Source organism: Pleurodeles waltl, chromosome 4_2, assembly GCF_031143425.1.
Source record: "Pleurodeles waltl isolate 20211129_DDA chromosome 4_2, aPleWal1.hap1.20221129, whole genome shotgun sequence".
NCBI lineage: Eukaryota > Metazoa > Chordata > Amphibia > Caudata > Salamandridae > Pleurodeles > Pleurodeles waltl.
In genome coordinates this window covers 265,912,158-265,936,640 of record NC_090443.1, presented here as the reverse complement: position 1 = coordinate 265,936,640, position 24,483 = coordinate 265,912,158, and the positions used below count along the sequence as shown (strand labels likewise).

At 44.8% G+C, this 24,483-nt stretch overlaps 1 protein-coding gene across 2 annotated transcripts in view; it reads right to left on the bottom strand.

Annotated features, from left to right (window-relative positions):
- The window catches only part of UAP1 (UDP-N-acetylglucosamine pyrophosphorylase 1), a 185,699-nt gene that overhangs the window by 10,292 nt on the left and 150,924 nt on the right, over nt 1-24,483 (bottom strand). The window contains exons 8-9 of one of the 2 annotated variants that reach the window (XM_069231098.1): nt 18,127-18,315; nt 6,162-6,206 (exon numbers count right to left, since the gene is read on the bottom strand). In XM_069231098.1, coding sequence (XP_069087199.1) covers nt 6,162-6,206; nt 18,127-18,315 — 234 coding nt within the window. The remainder of the gene's footprint in view (nt 1-6,161; nt 6,207-18,126; nt 18,316-24,483) is intronic. The other variant, XM_069231099.1, reaches the window with a different exon arrangement.

The window sequence follows — 24,483 nt, the reverse complement described above, 5'->3', positions numbered from 1 at the left end:
TAATGTACTGTTTGGTGCTGCTGCACAGTCACTTATTTGCTTTAATTGACCCTCTTCCTGAATGACCTCTGGCTCTAGATCTACCCCTAAAGATACTCCTCCCTTGTTGTTGGTACTGCCAGTTTTGTTGTGGGGGTGCTGACTCTGTGCTCCCTTGAAGTTTTGTTGGGTACTTCCGGCCTGAAAGGCACCTCTGAAGGCTGGTGTTCTTGATGGCAAGGTGCTCCTACTAAACCCCCCTCAAAACTGCAAAGCTCCCATAGATTTTGCAGTCTCATTGTCTTTAAGTTGATTCAAGCAATCATCTACTTGGTTCCTAAATAATTGCTGGCCATTGAAAGGTGTGTTTATTGTCTGCCTGAACCTCTGGTTTGAACCCCGAAATTTTTAACAAGGAGTGCCGTCTTAGCAAAATCCCCATCATGACCTGGCGGCTTGATGTATATGCAGCATCCAAGGTAGATTTTTAACAAGTATTTGCAATATTTTTCCCACTATCTATCAGATGTGCTGCTCTCTTTTTATATTGATCAGGGAGTTGTTTCATCAATGCACCTAATTCCTCCTAGTGTTGAAGAGAGTGTATATTTAGGAAAGCATTTGAATTAGCAATGCACCATTGGTTCGCTGCACTGCATTGTATCCTTCGCCCCATGAGCTGCACTTTCTTGATCTATCGGTGGGTGGTCCTGTGGTTGAGGGAACATTTGCATTTTTCCTTGCTGCTGCTGTGATTATAGAGTGTGTTGGAACAGTTCACTTAATGTAAGGTGGATCCTTCAAGGAGAACTTTTATTTCTTCTCAGTTCTTGGACTTACCGCCCTACAGGTCGTTGGCTCCTTAAATGCGTCCCTGCCCTGGTCCAATACACTAGGAAGCATGGGTAGGTATTGATTTTTTGTTTGTGATATTAGCAGTGCTTCTAGGAGGAAACAAGTCTGTGGTTTATCTTCTTCTAGTTGGTCCCTGAATTTGTCAACTGCATTTTTTATTACCAGATTGTACATTCCTAAGTCATCTGGTGGGGATAGTTTTGATGGATAGGAGTTGACATGCTCCTCGGGGTAGTCTTGTTTCAGGTCTTCCCATTGACTCTCCCCATCCTCTCCTTCTGAAGGTTGAATATAACCTAGGTCTTCCTCATCCTCATAATACATTTTCTCTTCCTCTTCTTAAGGCTCAGGTGTGAGAGGGGGTTTCATTTCCTCGACTTCTGGCTCTAGATGTTCTTAGGTGTCTCAGTTTTTTTTAGGTATTTTGAAAACTTTTAGAGTGTTGAACTCCTTCTTTTCGATGAGGGCAGCCATTTCGGCCTCAAGCCTATTCTTCTTACTTTCGATTGCCCGGTCTTCGGGCTTGTTGTAACATGCTTTCTTTTCAACGTTGATGTCCCTTTTGCAGCCTGCTGTGGCTGAGCGCTTCGGTGGCTCGTGTGTGCATCGACAGCTTTGACTGGAGGTATCGCGTTTTTTGTCTTCCCTTTTTTCGACGACTCACGTTTTTTCCAACCTTTTTTTCCAGCAGAAACCCCCTTGGGGGCTACAAAGGATTCACTCTCATGGGTTCTACCTGAGGACAGCAAGCATTTCGATGCCAAGGGTCCCTTTTGGTGTTGCAGGTCTTATTTCTTTCGACTCAAGAGGTTTTACACAGGTCTGAGGCTCTCTTACCCCCTTGCGGCTCTTTTTTTGGCACCTCCTCTTTGATCTTGACGATGTCTTGATCGCCTTCTGAAGTTTCTCCTTTGGCGCCCTTGGCAATATTGTCCTCGTCGTCACTTGAACGGCTGAGAGCTCTCAAAGATTGTGGCTATTTTTGCTTCTGAAGAGTATGATGTGTCTTTATCTGTTTTTTCCTCATCCTCACCGTTTTCGGTGCAAATACCGTGGAGGCGAGACAGTCCTCACATCTGTGGTTGACAAGAAGGCATAGATTGCACACTGGATGTTGGTCTTTTTGGGCGTATTTATGGTGGCAAATCTTACAAAACTGAAAAGGAGTCTTCTCCATCAAGACATCTCCACGAAAACATCCAGACCCAATGGCGAAAAAAAAGAATCTGAAGGTGGCTAACTGGGGAGGAAGTGCAACGACGTCACAAAAGGACACCAAATGGTGGTTCTGTCGACATTCACCAACAAGCTTAGAAAAGGAAGAGGGACAATTTTTCATTTTTTTTTTTTTTATATACAGGAATAGTACAAATTCCAGACCCAACCACTAGATGGCGGAATAATACACAGCCTGTGAATCCAGAAAAGAGTCATGCTGCAAAACCTGACACATACCCTCCCCCTCCGCCCACAATAGCCTAAAAGTGCTTGTCCTGCCTGTCTGAAATCACATCATTCTGGATGTCGTTATAAAAGATGAAAGCAGCCCTCTGTGTAATTCAATGGGCTCTCAAAGTGAACAAGATGAAAAAATGTCCTGCCTTTGGCTCTCAAAGGAAAATGTTTTGAGTGTTTTACAAACCTCAATTCTACTTTCTGAAAGCCTTCAGAGAGGAGGAAAATAGTGCACTGAAAAATAATAGCTGAACACAGTCGCCAGAGCATCTTGGGACTGCTGGTAAAATGGATCTATAACCCAAAACGGATCTATAACCCAAGGGGCTCTTGTGAGAATTGAAAATGCAGACCTTTGAATCAAAACACCAGGGACTGTAGAAGCTTCCACCATATTAGATCCAAACTTGGGCCCTTACGTCTAATGAAGCAGAGCTGACAGGAAGCAGAAGACACTTGAGAAAGTGCTCACTATTCACTCACTGGAATTCAGCTGATATGCTGGAAGAGGTCCCACTCAGGAAAAACTAGTATGACAAGATAAAATGCAGGAACTTGGGTAGTAATTGATGCACTAATCAGTAACAGTGACGTTACAACTAACAGCAGCACTTTAGTGGGAAGGAAAAAATGAACTATGCATTTTTGTGCCTTCTCTCTTCACACCCCTAATGTTCTTTTCGTTTGTCATAATTCACAGAATCAGTTCAGCAGACAGTACACTTGAAGGCGAGCACATGCTTCTGCCTTCATGCATTCACCCTGTGTACCTTGTCAGTAAATTAAAAGATTCAAACTTGTACTAAATTAATCAACCAAAATATCGCCAACTCCTTCTTGCAATTTGTGGATAACATCTGCTATGTTATACTTTAAGAAGAAACCTCATTAAAAGATTCAAGCTCGCCTCAAACTTATACCATGGTACTAAAATGACTAGAACGTAAACCTCTAACACACAAAAATAAGTATTTTTCTTTTTAAAATTTCAAAAAGTGTGCATGGTACTGTTCTACGTGGTGAGAACGTAGAGGTTGTTTCTCTAATAGCAAACAAATTTCCAATATGCCATGCCTGTTTTTGGGAACATAGACCTAATTTCAGAGGCTGGATTTGGTTCAGTCCCTGGTGTGGTCGCAAAAGAGGTATCGCAACAACAGCTTAGTCCAAGTGTCTTCCTTTGCTATCAAAACGACTCTGTTAATACTTTAACGAGGAGATATTTCTGCATCCTGAATCCATTGTTTCTGTTGCTAGCCAACACATTACCTTCAACATCCTTTGTAAACTTTTGAAGCTTCAGCTATGTCAACAGCAACTACCACTAAGCGGCTAGGCCCTAACTGGTGATGGGAACCCATTTGATTAATACTCATCAGACAACAACCTGTCCAGAGCACTTGGAGCCTGACCTAGTTTGAAACCTCTGCTACCAAGTGAAGTCCTAACATTTCCAATGTTTGATTGTGCACGCTGTACAATCCCTCTTTGAATTAATCAAAAATGGACTAAACAAGAATTCCTTGGTCCCCGTCTCTAGATAATCATCCCATAGCAACATTTTGCTTTCCTATATGAACTTACTAAAATGTGTTAATATTTATTTTTGTTTCCATGGAGTTTCTTTCTACAGTATCTTGCCAGTGAGGCACTGCTTGGTTCTTATAGCTACCTAGCCCCAAATCTTTGTCTTCCCACACTGCATCTGAGACGTAACCAGTGATCCTTGTGGTGGACTACTTTAGAGCAACTCTGTTTGACAAAAGTCAGTACATGAAAAGAGATGCATGTGTAGAATGATCATGTGGTGCAATTTCCAGGTGAGGTGTTTTTAGTTAGATTTACTGCAGTCTGGTTCTTTGTCGATTCATTACCAGCTTGAGTCGCAACCAAAAAAAGGGTCAGATGGGTAAACCAATGAGGGCAAAATTGCATCCTCTCAAGGGAGCTTAGTTAGCTGTGCAAGTACCATGGTTTCTAAGGTGGATAAAAGACAAACATTGTCTGAATAAATAGCAAAGTATGCTGGGATCCAAAGGTGATGGTCCAACTGAATGAGTTGGTGCAGGAAGCGCTAAACAAAAAATAAAGTAAGCTACCCTGGGCTGAGATTGTACCACACACCATCAAGGCTTATTTTAGAGACTGTGTTTTTATACTTTGCTGAAGTCAGGGTCTCCGAGAATAAAGGTGTGACCGTACTGATCTGCAAACTGAAATGTGTGGGTTAAAGGTCAATACTGCAGTGTATAGGAGTGCATATGTTTTTTTTGTTTACAACTCAATTACCAGTAGGTGGTTATATTCAGGACCCACGTTTCCCATAGACAAAGCATTTTTTGTTTTACTATAACTTTGTCACTTTTGACGAATCTTCACTTAATTTTCAAAAAGTGGAACTTTGGGGTGATTCATCAAGCAGGGGCTGAGAAAAGGGTGGTGGGGGGCAAGACGCTTTTCCCCCATGCGAAGTCTATGAGGATTTTGCAGTTTTTGAACACGACTACCGGTCAAACCCTGAATGGATTTACACCAAATTTAACAAAAAGAGATCTTTCTAGACCAAGATCTAGCTTTCTGCCATTTTGTGTACAGCAGTTCAGTAGTTTTGGAGTTATTAAAGATATCGGGGCCTTAGAACAACCACAGATACATTCTCTGAGGATCTGCGGATCTGGGCGAAAAGCAAGGTCCTGATTGGCTGGCAGGAAAGTTGCGTCTGTCATTTTCTTTGTTATTTGGCCTGAGGGAGGGAAAAGTAAAATGTAAAAACACAAACAGGGGTCAGGATACAGGTATCCTGATCCCATACAACACATGGAGGGTTTCCTGAAGGACCCCTCAAGGGCACAAATTGGCCCAAAATGTTTTTTGGGCCGGTCTGTGGGTCAGCGTGGCCCCCAGTGCAAAACAGCGATAGATCAGCGGATCCGAAAAGCAATGTAAACAAACCTCTACTCACACACCAAATCCCCGTCGCACATGGCCAAAGACTGTGTGCCGTGTGGGATTGACTGCATGGGTGTGGGGGTTGATATCCCTTATCCACTTTCAGCGGTGGTTGTATTAACATATGGTAATTATATATTACTTTACGTTGAAAAGAAGACATTCACTGAAAAAAGATTACAGGGACGTTATAGTTAAGTTTATGTTTTACCCACACAAAACCATAGAAATTCAGCAGTTATAGTTGTAATGTAGTTATAGTTATCTGAAGAAACAAAAATTTGTGCTGTTAAGTAACTTGTGGCCACGAGTTATAGTTTCTTCACATAAGTATAACTGCTGAATTTCTATGGTTTTGTGTGGATAAAACGTGAACCTAACTAAACATCCCCCGTAATTTGTTTTGGTGAAAATATACATTTGTAGCATTTCATGACATAGCTCAAAACACAAAGAGTGAAACCATCCGCTAACAGAGGGGGCTACTTCGAAATGATAAACCACATAATCACTGTCTTTTCACAAGTACTAAGAAGCAAATGCATCATGATATTCAAACCCTTCCACTGAATTGCAGAACACAAGACTGGGGTTAAAAGAAGTACTAAATAGCAACAGGGGTTCAAAGAATTGAGCAGATAACATCAGGACCCCATAAAGCAAGCACAAGAACAAAGCACGCAGAAATCCTTTTCAACAGTAACAATGTTCACGTTTTCTAGAGCAAATAAAGCAGGGCACCCGGAAAACATAGTAAGAGCAGACACCTGTGTGAATGCAGAGCCATGGGGAGAAGGTAAAGATCCTGCAAACCACAGTGCCACCTATTAGGACAGTCCAGAGGTTCCCAGCATGCTGCTGTAAAAATGTTAGTGCCTAAGAAGCAACAGCCCGTCACCGTGCACAAGAGATATCATATTTACTTTTTAATGGCATTGATGGCTTCCGACGCTCCATTCGTTGAGTTGCTATGTGGGAATAAATAATGATTTATGATACTTACAATGGGTAGCATTGTCGTGTGAGCATATGAGCAGTCAGTCATTTTCCCGATTACGCTCCCAGGGGTAGCAAAACATACCGTCGACTAAACTTTATTATATCTATACCCACAGCGGAACAAGTGCTGATTGTAACATGCTATATACTGCTACCGGTGAGTGTGAGGAGGAACCAGGATTCAGAAAGCTTTAGGTGGCTCACGATGAACCACTATTATTTTAACAATAGCAAAGAGTAGCAAATTAGTCAGTGGATCTCAATAGCTGGCTAAGGTCATAAGCAAATATCTTTAAACAAAACCAGAGTCACATAGGTTTAAAGAATGTAGTGGGTCAAAATCAAGTTATATAGGCCTTCTAAGAATGGGCACAGTAATTTTCAATAATTCATTTGTTTATTTTGGATTTTATGTAGCACCAAAATACCACCTCATTGCCAGTACTGTCAAAACAACGAGACAACAAATGTTTTCAAATGAATTGTGCACTGCTCTGCTAATAACGTGGAATTTAACCTTTGCAGTGTAGTACTACATGTGAAAATGCAGGTTTATTAATAAGTTATTCATGAGTTATTTTGAAGTGAAATGTTTTCTTATCGCATACAGCATATGCTACATACATACAAATTAACAGAAGGGTTACTCTGGTCACAGGTGGATGAGCTGTAACAATGTCAAATCTTAAAGCAATAATGTGAAAATATGGAGACTATTTAGTCACAGATTCCTCATCATTTGAATATTTCCGGGGGTCAGACTGGGTCTGGAAACATTTCACCAGTACCTCTGCACGCTAGTAGATAGCACAGTGTAGCTCTACACCGACGCTTTACGCTCCAGAAACAACTTGTGGAGCCTATATGGGTGCCACTCCTGCACATTGACATCAGTTTTTTCAAGACTGTCTACATCCTCAGAAGCAGAGCCTCAATAGCAAATTGGTTGTGACCAGCATGTAGATTCCTAAACTCTGGATCATATTAATGGGTAGAGTTCAATCACAATATGGGAAGAATGGGAGGGTTGGCGAGGAATGTGTAGCTAGGTAAGAGTCTCTACCAGAAAGGCATTACTGAAGTTAAGTAACTTGTTCTTCTAATATAGGTTTCTAGCTGCAGATTCCTCTCCTGTTGAATAGACACCAGAAGAGTACCTATTTGGAGGTGGGTCAATGGCTGGACTCAAACCAGAAAGTCTTGCAAGACCGATCGGGCAACATGCACCTCTCAGGACACCAGACTCTCCAGACAATAGTGCTTTGTGAACAAAAGAAAGCATATAGCTGTCTGGCAAAAACCCAGGACAACGACTCGCCAACAGAGTGGTAGCAGCTTTGGCTCTGGTAGACTAAGCACACAGAACTTGCGGAGGTTGCTTTTTAGCTACTGTAGAGCAGATCTTAATGCAGAGCACGATCTAGCTGGAGATAGTTCTCTTATGCTCGGCGGTGCCTTTTTTCACGCCAAAGAACACTCCAAACAGCTGATCGTCCACCCAGGGTTCTTTGGTATGGTCTATGTAAAAGCTCAGCACCCTCTTGGGGTCCAAGAGATGGAGTCTCTCTTCTTCCGTAGAGGTACCCTTTAACTTTATACAGAGAAAAGCCTTACTGAGCTAGGGATGAAACCAACAATAAAACGTCAGATTATGTCGTTTGGTGGGGATCTATCTGCTGAGCACCGCAACAAGCCACAACTTTGTGCCACTGACAGACATGCAGGTTTTTTGTCAAGGGATGCCTGGTTACCAAGATGACATCCCTCACCTCTTTAGAATGATTGAAGTATTCAGATGTCGCCGCTCAATCTCCAAGCATGAAGGTGGAGGTTGCAAAGGCCTGGGTGCAGAACCGTGCCCTGTTGCTGACAGAAGGTCCTCCCGAGAGGCGACCTTATTGGAAGACAGATGCTTAAGCCTAGTAGTTCTGGATACTATATTCTCCGTGCCCAATCCAAGGCCACTAGGATAACTTGGGTTTGGTGGGTTCTGATCTTCTTGAAAACTTGGAGCACAAGTGGTATCGGCAGGCCATGTCTATGAGCAAGAGACCTACCTTGGAACCTCCAATGCGCAGAAGTGCTGACATTGTGTGTTCTCTGTGGTGGCAAACAGATTGAGCCAAGGTTCTCCCCATTCGTGGAAGAGACCTTGCTCCACCTCCGGAAGTAACTACCACTTGTGATCCACTACGCAGTACTTGCACCCTGGCATTCAATGATCCTGCCAAGTGGTTCACAACCAGGAAAATTCATTGGTGGTCCAGCCATTTCCACAGGCTCAGTGCCTCCTGGCACAGGGTCCCTGACCCCACCCCACTCTGCTGGATGCAATACTACATGGCAATGGTGTTGTCCGTGAGCACCTCTACCAGCCTTCCCTTGATGGATGGAAGGAAAGCTTTCAATGGCAAGTCGATGGTCCTCAGCTCCAGAAGGTGGATATGGAGCCAAGACACTGCTAGAGACCAGAGACTTCTGAGCTGTACGTTTCACAGATAGCCTCCCCCAACCCAGAAGTGATGCACTGGCCACCACACGCAGCAGTGCATGGGGATGGGAGAGGGGTCTGTTACTGACCCAATCACAGTCCAATAACCACTACTACAGATCATTAAGTCTCCTCCAAAATCTGAAAATGGTCGGAGAGGTCCCCTTGATGTTTGGTCCACAAAGACTTCAGATCCTACTGCAGATCCCGCATATACCACTAGCTTGCTCGATCAGAGCGATGCAGGAGACCACCAGTCCCAGAAGCCTCGGAGTCCAGTCCCAGAAGCCTCGGAGTCAAACTCATTGAAATCCAGGACTGAGGCGGAAAGATCAGGATCATAGGCTGAATGCCCTGGACTGTCTTCCAGGGGAAAAGGCCGAAACTGAACAGTGCCCTGAACGGTTCTGATGAAAGGGAGAGTCTTTGGAATCAAGTGCAACTTCGGCACATTGATAGTGAACCCCAAAGATGACAGCAGGCTAGCCATAGCATGGGAGTAGTGGACAACTCCCTGAGGCTAACCTGCCTTCAACAGCCAGTAGTCGAGGTAGGGGAAGACTGGTCTCACCCATGCCCTTTGGATGTTAACAAAAGTGATGACAGTGGTGGCAAAGGGGAGACCAACCAACTGAAAATGCTCCTATCCCATCATGAACCACAGGTATCGCTGATGGGCTTACAGGGCGGGTATATGGAAACAGGCGTCCTGTAGGTCCAATGCCACCATCCGGTCTCCAGATTCGAAGGCAGATAAGACCCGGGCCAATAAGAGCATTTTCAATTTTTAGTTCTAGAGGAAGCCATTGTGAGGCCGCAGGTCTAAAACAGGACGGAGGCCTACATCTTGTCTTGGCTCTAGAGCTAGTGAGAGTAATAAGCATGCCGTACTTCTGGTGTGGGCAGCCTCTTGATAGCACCTTTGTCCAAAAGGGCTTGTACTACCTGCTTAAAAATTGGAAGATGGTCCCCCGTCTGGCACTGGGCAAGGGGAGGGGAAGTCGGCGCGGGCAGTTGGAGATGCGGCAGAGTGGAAAGGAAGGGTAAGGCATAGCCCTTCTGAACAATTTTCAGGTCTCACCAGTCTGATGTTATTGCCTGCCAGCTGGCAAGAAAGGTTAAAAGTCCCACTGGGTGTGTTCCACTCAGGGCGCACTAAAGGGGTTTGGCAGGTGAAGCTGCCGGGGGGGATAGTGGCATGGGAGGCCCATTGCCCTTGACTGGGGGGAAGGTGGTCATCACGGCCTCAACTACAAAACTTCTGAGTCCCTTGTAGAGGTTTGATTGGCTGGCGGTATGGGGTTCCTTTGCGAAAGCCACAACAGCAGAGGTAGCGATGATGCAGTTGGCCAGGTGGGGCAGACAAGCCCATGGCGAGTGCCATGGCTCTGCTCTCCATTAATCATCCAAGAACAGAGTCTGCCTTGACCCCTGACAAGCGAGTCCTGTTCAATGGCATGACCATGAGGGATGACTGAAAATTGCCTGAAAAAATGATGAACCGCAACCAAGCCTGGTGGCGAATGACGACACTAGTGCCAATGGCCCGCCCGATGGAATCTGTGGTGTCTAAGTCGCAACAAAGAGTGAACTTGGCTATGTCACAACCATCCTGTATGGCATGAATAAGGAAAGGTCCAAGATCTTCAGAGACCCCTCGGAGGACTTCAGATACCAAATTCCAAAACCGTGGGAATAGTGCCCCAGAAAGCACCTGGTGTTCACTGATCAAAGTGGCAGGATGGTGGATGAGAAGACTCGTTTCACAAACGTCTCCTAACTTTTTGACTCCCAATCAGGGGAGATGCAGGAAACGTGTAGAGATTAGTCCTAGTTAGAGATGCCGACACCACCAATCTTTCAGGAAAGGAAGGAAGAAATAAAGACTGAGTAGTATGTCCTTTAAGACCACATATAGATTTACTTCTATTCAATAATGATGCTTTTATCCTTGGATTTAATTTAATGTCATTTCACCAAGGTTACTATGGAAAATGTTACTAACCTTGTAACCATCTGTTCGTAGCCTAAGTCTATGACCTTTTTTTAAAAATGGCCGCAATTTTTAGAGCGCTAATGTCACTAGGCGACTTCTTCCCTTTCACAAAGATAGTCTCAACCTCCTCTATGAGGCTGTCAATCTCTTCAATAACACAGTTCCCCGCTATATGCTGTGCTGCCCTTTTACTTTTACCATTAGCCAAGGGACTGGAACAAGCTTTCCTCTTCCCCGTGTTACCAGGGAAATTAGGGCCAATGGAGAGAACAGCGTATAAATAATTGTGACTTGGTTCCAAAGACGATACTTAGTTTCCAAATCAAGTTTTTGGTACAAGGAATTTCAGCCTCCAGGAAAACTTATAAAGGCTCAAATATGCAAGAGCAAGAGCCAAAGGGGCCCTGCCCTGCCTCTTCCTGGCACTGATGGGTGCAGGGCAGGCCTGCCCTTGCCCGTGCTGGACCCGCGCCGTGGGTGTCGAAGCACACTTTTATAGCACTTGAACACAGGCCAGGTGAGGTGACAAGGCTCCTCCTCAGCCCCCAATGCCTTGTGGATGCAGAAGACCCAGATTTTAACAGACGAGTATAGAGCCGCGGGTGTAGAAGCGCGCTTTTGTAGCATTTGAACACAGGCAAGGTGTGAGTTGACAAGGCTCCTCCTCAGCCCCCAATGCCTTGTGGATGCAGAAGTCCCAGAAATTAACAGGCACACACAAACACATACATACAATATATACAAACTTATATAGAAATATATGCACACACACACACATATATACATACACACACAGAAGCATGCACACATTTAACCATGAATAAAATATACATTTGTTAAACAGGCTTAGAGAGTATGTATATATTTTGTTATTCTAAAATACTAATTATACATATTATACATATTTCCTAAAGAAACACGCATATCTAGATATATAAACAATCAGATTATAAATGTTTACCAAAACAGGCATATGCAGTCCATTGCTGTTTGGATATGGTGGTTATGAAAGTAAGAACCAACTCTTGAGTAGTCTTCTGAAGGTAAGATAGTTTTCCGTGAATCTTATATTTGGGGATAATGAATTCCATAGTTTGGCCACTTGAACAGAGAAGGATGTACCATCTATTATCTTTTTCGTGTATAGTGGTGTTTTAAGGAGGGGAGCCAATCTTTCTTTGTTGAATGTATTTGGTCCAGGGATGTTTGCTTTAATAATGGGCATATGTATGCCTTTCTAAGGTCTTCAGGAAAGGTTCCAGTAGTTAAATAATTATTAATGATACTTCTTAGAGGAGTGGCAGCAGAGATCGATAAAGGAATGTTCTTAAAAATGTGTGTTGGACAAGGGTCAGAAGGGCAGCCAGAAGGCCTGCTTGCATAGACCAAATCCATAAATTCACTTTGCGATATTTGCTTAAAGGAGTGCAGAGGCATGGTTGGATTACTCTTGGAGGGGATTTAAGGAAATAGGTTGGTGCTTGTGATTTTCCTTTGTTTTAAATAAACAAAAGAAAGGTGACCAGTCCAGCTTAGCAAAGGGCCTTCCACTGAGCAGCAACACGTGTCATTGCATTTTTAGTAACTTAAGAACTGTTTGGGCTAGGCACAATACTTTTGGTTGCTAAAATATGCAGATCACCTATGCCAAATCTATCTGTCTTTGTTAAGGTTTTAGTACATGGTGGACAGTATTAACTGAATTAGTTTAGTTTAAGTTTGTGATTTAGTGCCTGGCCCACATTTTGGAGCAACGGGTTTCAGATGTGTGTGGACAAAGAATGGAGCAGTTTAAACATCCATCCACTGAACATGCAAACAACACAGATGCATTCAACCCACCCATATTCCACACACATACCCATCATCTATACATTTATCATCTACTCATAACTAGGGCCTCTAGAATTATACAGCAGGAGAGGGCCAGATTATGCAGCAAGTTGAATAAATTATGCACATGGAAAGGCAAATTATGCAGCATAATGTGGCAGATTTTGTAATGGTATTACTTCATTATTTTATAATTTTTACATTTGGTAACATTATATGGGTATTGGCTGCACCTCATTAGTAACAATTTAACACCCATTTTGTGGGCTTCCCATTTGTAAAGAAATGGCTCCCTGTTGCAGTTACCCCCCACTTTTTGCCTGATACTGATGCTGGCTTGAATGAGAAGTGTGCTGGGACCCTGCTAACCAGGCCCCAGCACCAGTGTTCTTTCACCTAAAATGTACAGTTGTTTCCACAATTGGCACAACCCTGGCACCCAGGTAAGTCCCTTGTAACTGGTACCCCTGGAACCAAGGGCCCTGATGCCAGGGAAGGTCTCTAAGAGCTGCAGCATGTCTTATGCCACCCTAGGGACCCCTCACTCAGCACAGACACACTGCTTGCCAGCTTGTGTGTGCTGGTGAGGACAAAACGAGTAAGTCGACATGGCACTCCCCTCAGGGTGCCATGCCAACCTCACACTGCCTGTGGCATAGGTAAGTCACCCCTCTAGCAGGCCTTACAGCCCTAAGGCAGGGTGCACTATACCACAGGTGAGGGCATAGGTGCATGAGCATTATGCCCCTACAGTGTCTAAGCAAAACCTTAGACATTGTAAGTGCAGGGTAGCCATAAGAATATATGGTCTGGGAGTCTGTCAAAAACGAACTCCACAGCTCCATAATGGCTACACTGAATACTGGGAAGTTTAGTATCAAACTTCTCAGAATAATAAACCCACACTGATGCCAGTGTTGGATTTATTAAAAAATGCACACAGAGGGCATCTTAGAGATACCCCCTGTATTTTACCCAATTGTTCAGTGCAGGACTGACTGGTCTGTGCCAGCCTGCTGCTGAGAGACGAGTGTCTGACCTCATGCGGTGAGAGCCTTTGTGCTCTCTGAGGACAGAAACAAAGCCTGCTCTGGGTGGAGGTGCTTCACACCTCCCCCCTGCAGGAACTGTAACACCTAGCAGTGAGCTTCAAAGGCTCAAGCTTCGTGTTACAATGCCCCAGGGCACTCCAGCAAGTGGAGATGCCCGACCCCTGGACACAGCCCCCACTTTTGGCGGCAAGTCCAGGAGAGATAATGAGAAAAACAAGGAGGAGTCACTGGCCAGTCAGGACAGCCCCTAAGGTGTCCTGAGCTGAGGTGACTCTGACTTTTAGAAATCCTCCATCTTGTAGAAGGAGGATTCCCCCAATAGGGATAGGAATGTGACCCCCTCCCCTTGGGAGGAGGCACAAAGAGGGTGTACCCACCCTCAGGGCTAGTAGCCATTGGCTACTAACCCCCCAGACCTAAACACGCCCTTAAATTTAGTATTTAAGGGCTTCCCTGAACCTAAGAATTTAGATTCCTGCAACTTACTGAAGAAGAAGACTGCTGAGCTGAAAACCCCTGCAGAAGAAGAAAGAAGACACCAACTGCTTTGGCCCCAGTCCTACCGGCCTGTCTCCTGCCTTCTAAAGAACCCTGCTCCAGCTACGCTTTCTCCAGGACCAGCGACCTCTGAATCCTCAGAGGACTGCCCTGCTTCCAAGAGACCAAGAAACTCCCGAGGACAGCGGCACTGCTCCAAAAGAACTGCGACTTTGTTTCAAGGAGCAGATTTAAAGACCCCTGCAACTGCCCGCAAGAAGCGTGAGACTTGCAACACTGCACCCGGTGACCCCGACTCGACTGGTGGAGAACCAACACCTCAGGGAGGACCCTCCGGCGACTCCGAGTCCGTGAGTTACCAAAGTTGTCCCCCCTGAGCCCCCACAGCGACGCCTGCAGAGGGAATCCCGAGGCTCCCCCTGACCGCGACTGCCTGAACTCCATTTCCCGACGGCTGGAAAAGACCCTGCACCCGCAGCCCCCAGCACCTAAAGGAACGGAACTCCTGTGCAGGAGTGACCCCCAGGAAGCCCTCTCCCTTGCCCAGGTGGGGGCTACCCCGAGGAGCCCCCCCCTTGCCTGCCTGCAACGCTGAAGAGATCCCTTGATCTCTCATTGATTTCCATTGAAAACCCAACGCTTGTTTCTACACTGCACCCGGCCGCCCCAGTGTCGCTGAGGGTGTACTTTTTGTGTGAACTTGTGTCCCCCCCGGTGCCCTACAAAACCCCCCTGGTCTGCCCTCCGAAGACGCGGGTACTTACCTGCTGGCAGACCGGAACCAGGGCACCCCCTTCTCTCCATTGCAGCCTATGCGTTTTGGGCACCTCTTTGACCTCTGCACCTGACCGGCCCTGAGCTGCTGGTGTGGTGACTTTGGGGTTGCTCTGAACCCCCAACGGTGGGCTACCTTGGACCAAAAACTGAAACCTGTAAGTGACTTACTTACCTGTGAAAACTAACAAAAACTTACCTCCCCCAGGAACTGTGAAAATTGCACTAAGTGTCCACTTTTAAAACAGCTTATTGTGTTTTATGTGAAAAGTATACATGCTAATGAAATGAGTCAAAGTTCCTAAAGTACTTACCTGCAATACCTTTCAAATGAGATATTACATGTACAATTTGAACCTGTGGTTCTTAAAATAAACTAAGAAAATATATTTTTCTATAACAAAACCTATTGGCTGGATTTGTCTCTGAGTGTGTGTTCCTCATTTATTGCCTGTGTGTATGTACAACAAATGCTTAACACTACTCCTTGGATAAGCCTACTGCTCGACCACACTACCACAAAATAGAGCATTAGTATTATCTCTTTTTGCCACTATCTTACCTCTAAGGGGAACCCTTGGACTCTGTGCATACTATTCCTTACTTTGAAATAGTGCATAAAGAGCCAACTTCCTACACCATTGAATTAAATCTATGAATCACTGGCATTACAGGATTGACGTGATTTGTAGTTCCAGGCCATGACTACAAAACTGCGAATTGAGCAATAACTATTTGGAGACTTTATCATCTTCAAGTCAAGCACAGAGAAGAAACCCAGGTGTTCCTTTCACAGAGTTCACCTTTATCCAGCAGTGAACAGTGCTGGTTTTAGAGAGCTGGATCCATGCCATATGTTTATGATGTATACATATAAAAATGAGTATGCAATGGACCCAAAGTGAAATGATGTATACTTGTCAGTACATATCCTGAAAATATGATTTGGAGCTGGTCCCTTGGACCTATGTTGAATATCCCCACTTCAATCAAAGCTTCTTCATACTAAATTACAGCAAAGGGTCACTGGGAGTGTGGTCAAGTGAGATTGAAGCAACTCAATAAATGTACTGGTGTCCCATTCTGTTCAAGGGTTTCCTAGATTATATTATTTAATTTTAGGTGGAGTCCTGGAAATTGACATTGCCTTCCTTTGAATTTAGTAGTTAGGATTCTGTGGGACTTTCCCACAGTCCATTCCTCCCCCTGATGGCCAACTCCCCCCAGCAAGAGCACCAAGTAAACCTTTATCAGATATAAACTGTGTGTGCATTCCTTCATATATTTGGCATTAGGCTGTAGTGGTCAGAACACCTCCTAGAGGGCATCACAATAAAAATAGCATTTTGAAGAAGAGAGATCATGTAACCATATAGCCCCTAGAGGGCGTAGCAACATGAAAAGAAAGAACATAGAGCATTATAGCGTAACTATATATTCAGCCCCTAGAGGGCATAATGCATTACACATTTTCAGGCCTAACAGGCCTGTTAGAATATTATCACAGACAAGACCCTTAAAACACAAACTACTCCCAGCTGTACAGCAAAAGCTCCAGACATGAGAGAGCTTAAAAAGACATTGAATGGTGGGAGAGACTATGATTTTGGGCCCCTAAACCTAGTGTGGAAACCCATGAGCAGAAAGAGCACGTCATTCTGAACGTTTTGGTGGTGGTCCCATTGTCCTAGGACCACCACAGGCTGAGTTATGGGCAAAAGCATTATAGGAAGAGTTTCCTGAGTGCAGTGAATATTGTAGTATCGGCTCTCTCCTGGTGCTGGGAGAGCCGCTTTGAGGGTTTCCCTTGTGTTTTTTCTATTTAAAAGGCTCTAGTTTGTATATTTTTAAACTGCAAACTGGTGCTCATGTAAAGCGCTCCAATCTTCCAGTTGGGATTGCGCTATATAATCCCCCTCAAGCTTGCAGCCTTTGTTTGGGAGCAGGCACGTAAAGAAACAGCGAAATTCCAGAGGAAAAAACAACATGCCACAAGCTCGAAGAGGAGAGGCAAAAGAAACAAGCATTTGCAATGCACTGGGTCTTGCGTTTGCTCGAGTTAGAGCTACTAGCGTAAATTCCTAACTAGATTTTTCTTGCCACATAAATTGAAAATGAAAAGTAAAACAGTTGACATAAGCAAGTCAATTCAAAGCGCCATGGCCACTGTGAGCGTGAAGGGGAAACACAAAAGGACAAAGAAGTTTGCACGCAGTCAAACATATTGGCAAACAAGCAATTATCCATGAAACAGGGTTGGTCTCCAAGGTGGTAACAAAACCGCCCCAAGGAGGGACAAATGTAAAGCATTTACCAATGTCATCAAAGGATTTTTGAAAGGCAAGCCCATGAACGAGTGAAAGTGATGGGCGTGAGGTGGGCGCGGTTAAAAGCCCACTGAGATAACAACACGTCGGAAAAACAGCTCATGCACGCTGCTATGCTCAACCTAAAAACTAGTACGCCGGCAATAAGGTATATGGCCACTTGTGCAATAATCCATGTAACAGGGTTAGTCTCCAGGGTTGGAACAAAACAGTCTCAAGGCAGGACAAACCTAAAGCATTTACCTAACAAACCAAAGGAATTTTGAAAGGTAGGCCAAGGAATGAATGAAAGTGATGGGCATGGTGAAAGCCCACAGAATAGATTACAGCATTTCGAAAGACAGCGCATGAGCGATGCCTAGGCTCAAACTAAAAAGGGGACTGAGGGGATTCCATTGAGAATAATAATGTTTGGTGGTACCAGTCAGTGTAGACTTGATAACCATACAGCTACATTTGAAATATATTTAAACTACTCAGGAACCAACCAGTAGATTTCAGGAGTATACAAAGCATGTTTATCTATGACAGAATCCTGTTTTAAATCTAAATTCCTGCCTTACTTAAAACTTTCTTCGAGCTTGTTCCAGGCTAGTCCACTTACTAGAGTACTATACAGTAACTGTGTGTAATAAAGTGCCATAAATTAGTTCTGGTAGGCTTGGATGCAGTCAGTGAGCCTTCGACAGTTCAATTATCTCCTTTAAAAAATGAGTTTGACAATTTAACTAAACCATCCTCTGCAGAGGGTGTAAATATGACATTTCCCTCAATGGGCACACATGGGCACAAAAGGGAAATATTGCTGATGTGTGCCCCCACTGACCTAAAGCTTTTAGTTTTTGATAATCTGCTCACTGTACTGCGAAGGCAGCCCTGAACATGGTTGAAGTCAGAAGCCAAAGCACAGCCACTTACAGGGGAATAGCTGGAATCCTGGTACCATTCTCATCTACGAAGTGTCCCCCAGCGTTGAGGACCCAGCAGTGATGAAGCGACATGAGGGCATGCCTTGCAGTGGTGGGGTTGTCCTTCCCATTCTGACTGTCTGCATTCTTAAGGGGCGAAAACTCCTCCTCACGTAGCACTTCATAAACTACAAACTTCCTAGAGTTGGAAAAATGTAACATAAAATACACAAAAGTTACAAACAGTAAAAAGGGACTTTCCTTGGACAAAGATTTCCAGTAAAACGTTTTCCACATTTTGTTGAGTCAGTGCCTCAGAACTTCTTTCATTTCAATTAAAATGTTTATCTACCGATGTACAATCCATTCTTCCCTGGGAAAACTGGATAAATCTCTACTCTCCTGGCTTAATACTTGGTGAAAGCAATTTTGGCAGAAATTACAGCAATGGGCCTGTTGGGATAGGTCTCCATCAACTTTGTACACCTTGATTTGTTATGCTTTGTCTATTCCTAACAAAGCTGATCATGCTCTGTCAAGTTCATTGAGTAGCCTTTTGACTAACCGAGTACCCTTTCTTTACAGGACAGAAAATAAGACCACACATTTTCAAGTGGACAGAGGTTGGGCAATTGACTTGATGCAGGGATATTTACCATTTTATTTTTGTCACTCATCGTGCTTCTGGTCACTTTCTTTCTGAAGGGGAACCTCTGTCTTAGTTTCAGCTTTCTCTTTTCTTACATAGGATGCAAAGTTTACTAAAGGGCTTTCCTGAACTTTGCTCTAACAATCCTGACAAGTGCCCCAGTCCCTAGCAAGAGACGCATGCTAATAGCTTGATGATACCACCAGTGTACTTAACATTAGGGACAGTGTTTTTGGCTAATGTGATCTGTTAAGTGTGAGCAAAACAGAATACTTTGGATTTAGACCTCAAAACTGCAATTTGGTTTTGTTTATCCACAAAATCCTTTGCCATATGACTAGAGAATCCCCAGTGTTTTTTTGAACTCTTCAAATGGGATTCAAGATGAACTTTCTTCAGTAAATTCCTTATTGACACTTAACAATAAAGGTCAAATTGTGGGGTGCTTGCGATACTGTTGGCACCTGCACAATCTGTCCTGTCTTAGCTTTAAATGTCCAGAGTTCATCTAAAGTGTCAATTGGCCTATTGACAGCTATTCTCTCTGATCAGTCTGGTTTTTGTGCAGTCACCTAGTTTGGATGGATGGTGTAATCTAGGCAGGGTCTTGGTAGTGTCATACATTTTCCCTTTTTTAATTATCATGTTGACTGTGCTACAAGGGATTTCAAGGCATTTGAATTGTTTATATACCCATCTCCTGAGCTGTGTGTTTCCACCACCATTTCCTGGAGTTCATTTGAAGGCTTCTTGGTGCTCATGGTTGCTTACTTTCAGATGCACTAGCTAGCAGAAGCTACCTACAGGAAAAGCTGAAACTATCCTGTAATCATGTTAATCATTAAAGTTTAACACAGGTGAGGACCAAGTTGCATAGTTTTAAAGGTGACTGATTATGCCTGAGCAAATTAACAGTTGGCATTATAAAGCGAGTAGACACTTAAACCAAAGATTTCTAGAGCACTTTAAGTTTTGTGTTTTACAGTGTGTAGGTAAAAGTAAAAACAAATACACATGTTAGTACAATTTTATTCCAGGCTATAAGGCAACTGAAAGTATTGAAAAGGTATGCAACCTTTCAATAATGAATAAGCAGAAAAGGCAGAGTAAGAGGCAGTACAATTATTTCAGGAAAATTGCCAATGCAAACATTTCTTCTTCAGCCTCCTTCAGAAGCATCTCAATTCACTGATTACACTCTGCCCAGCCTTACAAAGATAAATTATTTACATACATTAACATAGCTCAAATCATTTCCTTATACCACGCTGCCCTGAGGTCGAAAGCTCACACGAATGATTACTTACAATGCTAAGTAATGAAGGGAAGCTTCTCTGAATTCATGACCACAGTCAGGGTCTTAGAGCACCATTTTATGTTGTAAGTACATTACTAAATAAAGGCACAACATTTTTCCTTCTTTGAAAAAACAATATACATGAAAAATAGTAAAATAAAATTATTTTAGATCAAAAAATTAGAGCCTTTGGATTGTAATTATGAATCTTTGTTGCAGAGAAAAACAATTAAAAGAACGGGCAGAAATGGCTGAGACTATATGAACAGGATATGGGCCAGACTCGAAGTTCGGTGGATAAGTTACTCTCTCACAAATGTACGGATATCACGTCCACAGTTTTACAAGTGCAGTATGTAGGAAGTTGGCTCTGTATGTGCTATTTCAAAGTAAGGAATAGCATGCACAGAGTCCAAGGGTTCCCCTTAGAGGTAAAATAGTGGTAAAAAGAGATAATACTAATGCTCTATTTTGTGGTAGTGTGGTCGAGCAGTAAGCTTATCCAAGGAGTAGTGTTAAGCATTTGTTGTACATACACATAGACAATAAATGAGGTACACACACTCAGAGACAAATCCAGCCAATAGGTTTTGTATAGAAAAATATCTTTTCTTAGTTTATTTTAAGAACCACAGGTTCAAATTTAACATGTAATATCTTGTTTGAAAGGTATTGCAGGTAAGTACATTAGGAACTTTGAATCATTTCAATTGCATGTATACTTTTCAAGTTATTCACAAATAGCTACTTTAAAAGTGGACACTGCAATTTTCACAGTTCCTGGGGGAGGTAAGTTTTTGTTAGTTTTACCAGGTAAGTAAGACACTTACAGGGTTCAGTTCTTGGTCCAAGGTAGCCCACCGTTGGGGGTTCAGAGCAACCCCAAAGTCACCACACCAGCAGCTCAGGGCCGGTCAGGTGCAGAGTTCAAAGTGGTGCCCAAAACGCATAGGCTTCAATGGAGAGAAGGGGGTGCCCCGGTTCCGGTCTGCCAGCAGGTAAGTACCTGCGTCTTCGGAGGGCAGACCAGGGGGGTTTTGTAGGGCACCGGGGGGGACACAAGCCCACACAGAAATTTCACCCTCAGCGGCGCGGGGGCGGCCGGGTGCAGTGTTAGAACAAGCGTCGGGTTCGCAATGTAAGTCAATGAGAGATCAAGGGATCTCTTCAGCGCTGCAGGCAGGCAAGGGGGGGCTTCCTCGGGGAAACCTCCACTTGGGCAAGGGAGAGGGACTCCTGGGGGTCACTTCTGCAGTGAAAGTCCGGTCCTTCAGGTCCTGGGGGCTGCGGGTGCAGGGTCCTTTCCAGGCGTCGGGACTTAGGTTTCAGAGAGTCGCGGTCAGGGGAAGCCTCGGGATTCCCTCTGCAGGCGGCGCTGTGGGGGCTCAGGGGGGACAGGTTTTGGTACTCACTGTCGTAGAGTAGTCCGGGGGTCCTCCCTGAGGTGTTGGTTCTCCACCAGCCGAGTCGGGGTCGCCGGGTGCAGTGTTGCAAGTCTCACGCTTCTTGCGGGGAGATTGCAGGGTTCTTTAAAGCTGCTCCTTTGGATAAAGTTGCAGTCTTTTTGGAGCAGGTCCGCTGTCCTCGGGAGTTTCTTGTCGTCGTCGAAGCAGGGCAGTCCTCAGAGGATTCAGAGGTCGCTGGTCCCTTTGGAAGGCGTCGCTGGAGCAGAGTTCTTTGGAAGGCAGGAGACAGGCCGGTGAGTTTCTGGAGCCAAGGCAGTTGTTGTCTTCTGGTCTTCCTCTGCAGGGGTTTTCAGCTAGGCAGTCCTTCTTCTTGTAGTTGCAGGAATCTAATTTTCTAGGGTTCAGGGTAGCCCTTAAATACTAAATTTAAGGGCGTGTTTAGGTCTGGGGGGTTAGTAGCCAATGGCTACTAGCCCTGAGGGTGGGTACACCCTCTTTGTGCCTCCTCCCAAGGGGAGGGGGTCACAATCCTAACCCTATTGGGGGAATCCTCCATCTGCAAGATGGAGGATTTCTAAAAGTCAGAGTCACCTCAGCTCAGGACACCTTAGGGGCTGTCCTGACTGGTCAGTGACTCCTCCTTGTTTTTCTCATTATTTTCTCCGGCCTTGCCGCCAAAAGTGGGGGCCGGGGCCGGAGGGGGCGGGCAACTCCACTAGCTGGAGTGTCCTGCGGTGCTGTGACAAAGGGGTGAGCCTTTGAGGCTCACCGCCAGGTGTTACAGCTCCTGTCTGGGGGAGGTGTTAGCATCTCCACCCAGTGCAGGCTTTGTTACTGGCCTCAGAGTGACAAAGGCACTCTCCCCATGGGGCCAGCAACATGTCTCTAGTGTGGCAGGCTGCTGGAACTAGTCAGCCTACACAGACAGTCGGTTAAGTTTCAGGGGGCACCTCTAAGGTGCCCTCTGTGGTGTATTTTACAATAAAATGTACACTGGCATCAGGGTGCATTTATTGTGCTGAGAAGTTTGATACCAAACTTCCCAGTTTTCAGTGTACCCATTATGGTGCTGTGGAGTTCGTGTTTGACAAACTCCCAGACCATATACTCTTATGGCTACCCTGCACTTACAATGTCTAAGGTTTTGTTTAGACACTGTAGGGGTACCATGCTCATGCACTGGTACCCTCACCTATGGTATAGTGCACCCTGCCTTAGGGCTGTAAGGCCTGCTAGAGGGGTGACTGACCTATACTTGCATAGGCAGTGAGAGGCTGGCATGGCACCCTGAGGGGAGTGCCATGTCGACTTACTCGTTTTGTTCTCACTAGCACACACAAGCTGGCAAGCAGTGTGTCTGTGCTGGGTGAGAGGTCTCCAGGGTGGCATAAGACATGCTGCAGCCCTTAGAGACCTTCCTTGGCATCAGGGCCCTTGGTACTAGAAGTACCAGTTACAAGGGTCTTATCTGGATGCCAGGGTCTGCCAATTGTGGATACAAAAGTACAGGTTAGGGAAAGAACACTGGTGCTGGGGCCTGGTTAGCAGGCCTCAGCACACTTTCAATTGTAAACATAGCATCAGCAAAGGCAAAAAGTCAGGGGGCAACCATGCCAAGGAGGCATTTCCTTACACAACCCCCCCCCCAAACGAAAGAGGATGAGACTAACCTTTCCCAAGAGAGTCTTCATTTTCTAAGTGGAAGAACCTGGAAAGGCCATCTGCATTGGCATGGGCAGTCCCAGGTCTGTGTTCCACTATAAAGTCCATTCCCTGTAGGGAGATGGACCACCTCAACAGTTTAGGATTTTCACCTTTCATTTGCATCAGCCATTTGAGAGGTCTGTGGTCAGTTTGAACTAGGAAGTGAGTCCCAAAGAGGTATGGTCTCAGCTTCTTCAGGGACCAAACCACAGCAAAGGCCTCCCTCTCAATGGCACTCCAACGCTGCTCCCTGGGGAGTAACCTCCTGCTAATGAAAGCAACAGGCTGGTCAAGGCCATCATCATTTGTTTGGGACAAAACTGCCCCTATCCCATGTTCAGAGGCATCTGTCTGCACAATGAACTGCTTAGAATAATCTGGAGCTTTTAGAACTGGTGCTGAGCACATTGCTTGTTTCAGGGTGTCAAAGGCCTGTTGGCATTCCACAGTCCAGTTCACTTTCTTGGGCATTTTCTTGGAGGTGAGTTCAGTGAGGGCTGTCACAATGGATCCATATCCCTTCACAAACCTCCTGTAATACCCAGTCAAGCCAAGGAATGCCCTGACTTGAGTCTGGGTTTTTGGAGCTACCCAGTCCAGAATAGTCTGGATCTTGGGTTGGAGTGGCTGAACTTGGCCTCCACCTACAAGGTGGCCCAAGTAAACCACAGTTCCCTGCCCTATCTGGCATTTGGATGCCTTGATAGAGAGGCCTGCAGATTGCAGAGCCTTCAAAACCTTCTTCAGGTGGACCAGGTGATCCTGCCAGGTGGAGCTAAAGACAGCAATATCATCAAGATAAGCTGTGCTAAAGGACTCGAAACCAGCAAGGACTTGATTCACCAACCTTTGGAAGGTGGCAGGGGCATTCTTTAAACCAAAGGGCATAACAGTAAACTGATAATGCCCATCAGGTGTGGAGAATGCTGTTTTCTCTTTTGCTCCAGGTGCCATTTTTATTTGCCAGTACCCTGCTGTCAAGTCAAAGGTACTTAAGAATTTGGCAGCACCTAATTTGTCTATGAGCTCATCAGCTCTAGGAATTGGATGGGCGTCTGTCTTGGTGACAGAGTTGAGCCCTCTGTAGTCCACACAAAACCTCATCTCTTTCTTTCCATCTTTGGTGTGAGGTTTGGGGACTAAGACCACTGGGCTAGCCCAGGGGCTGTCAGAGCGCTCAATTACTCCCAATTCCAGCATCTTGTGGACTTCCACCTTGATGCTTTCCTTAACATGGTCAGACTGTCTAAAGATTTTGTTTTTGACAGGCATGCTGTCTCCTGTGTCCACATCATGGGTACACAGGTGTGT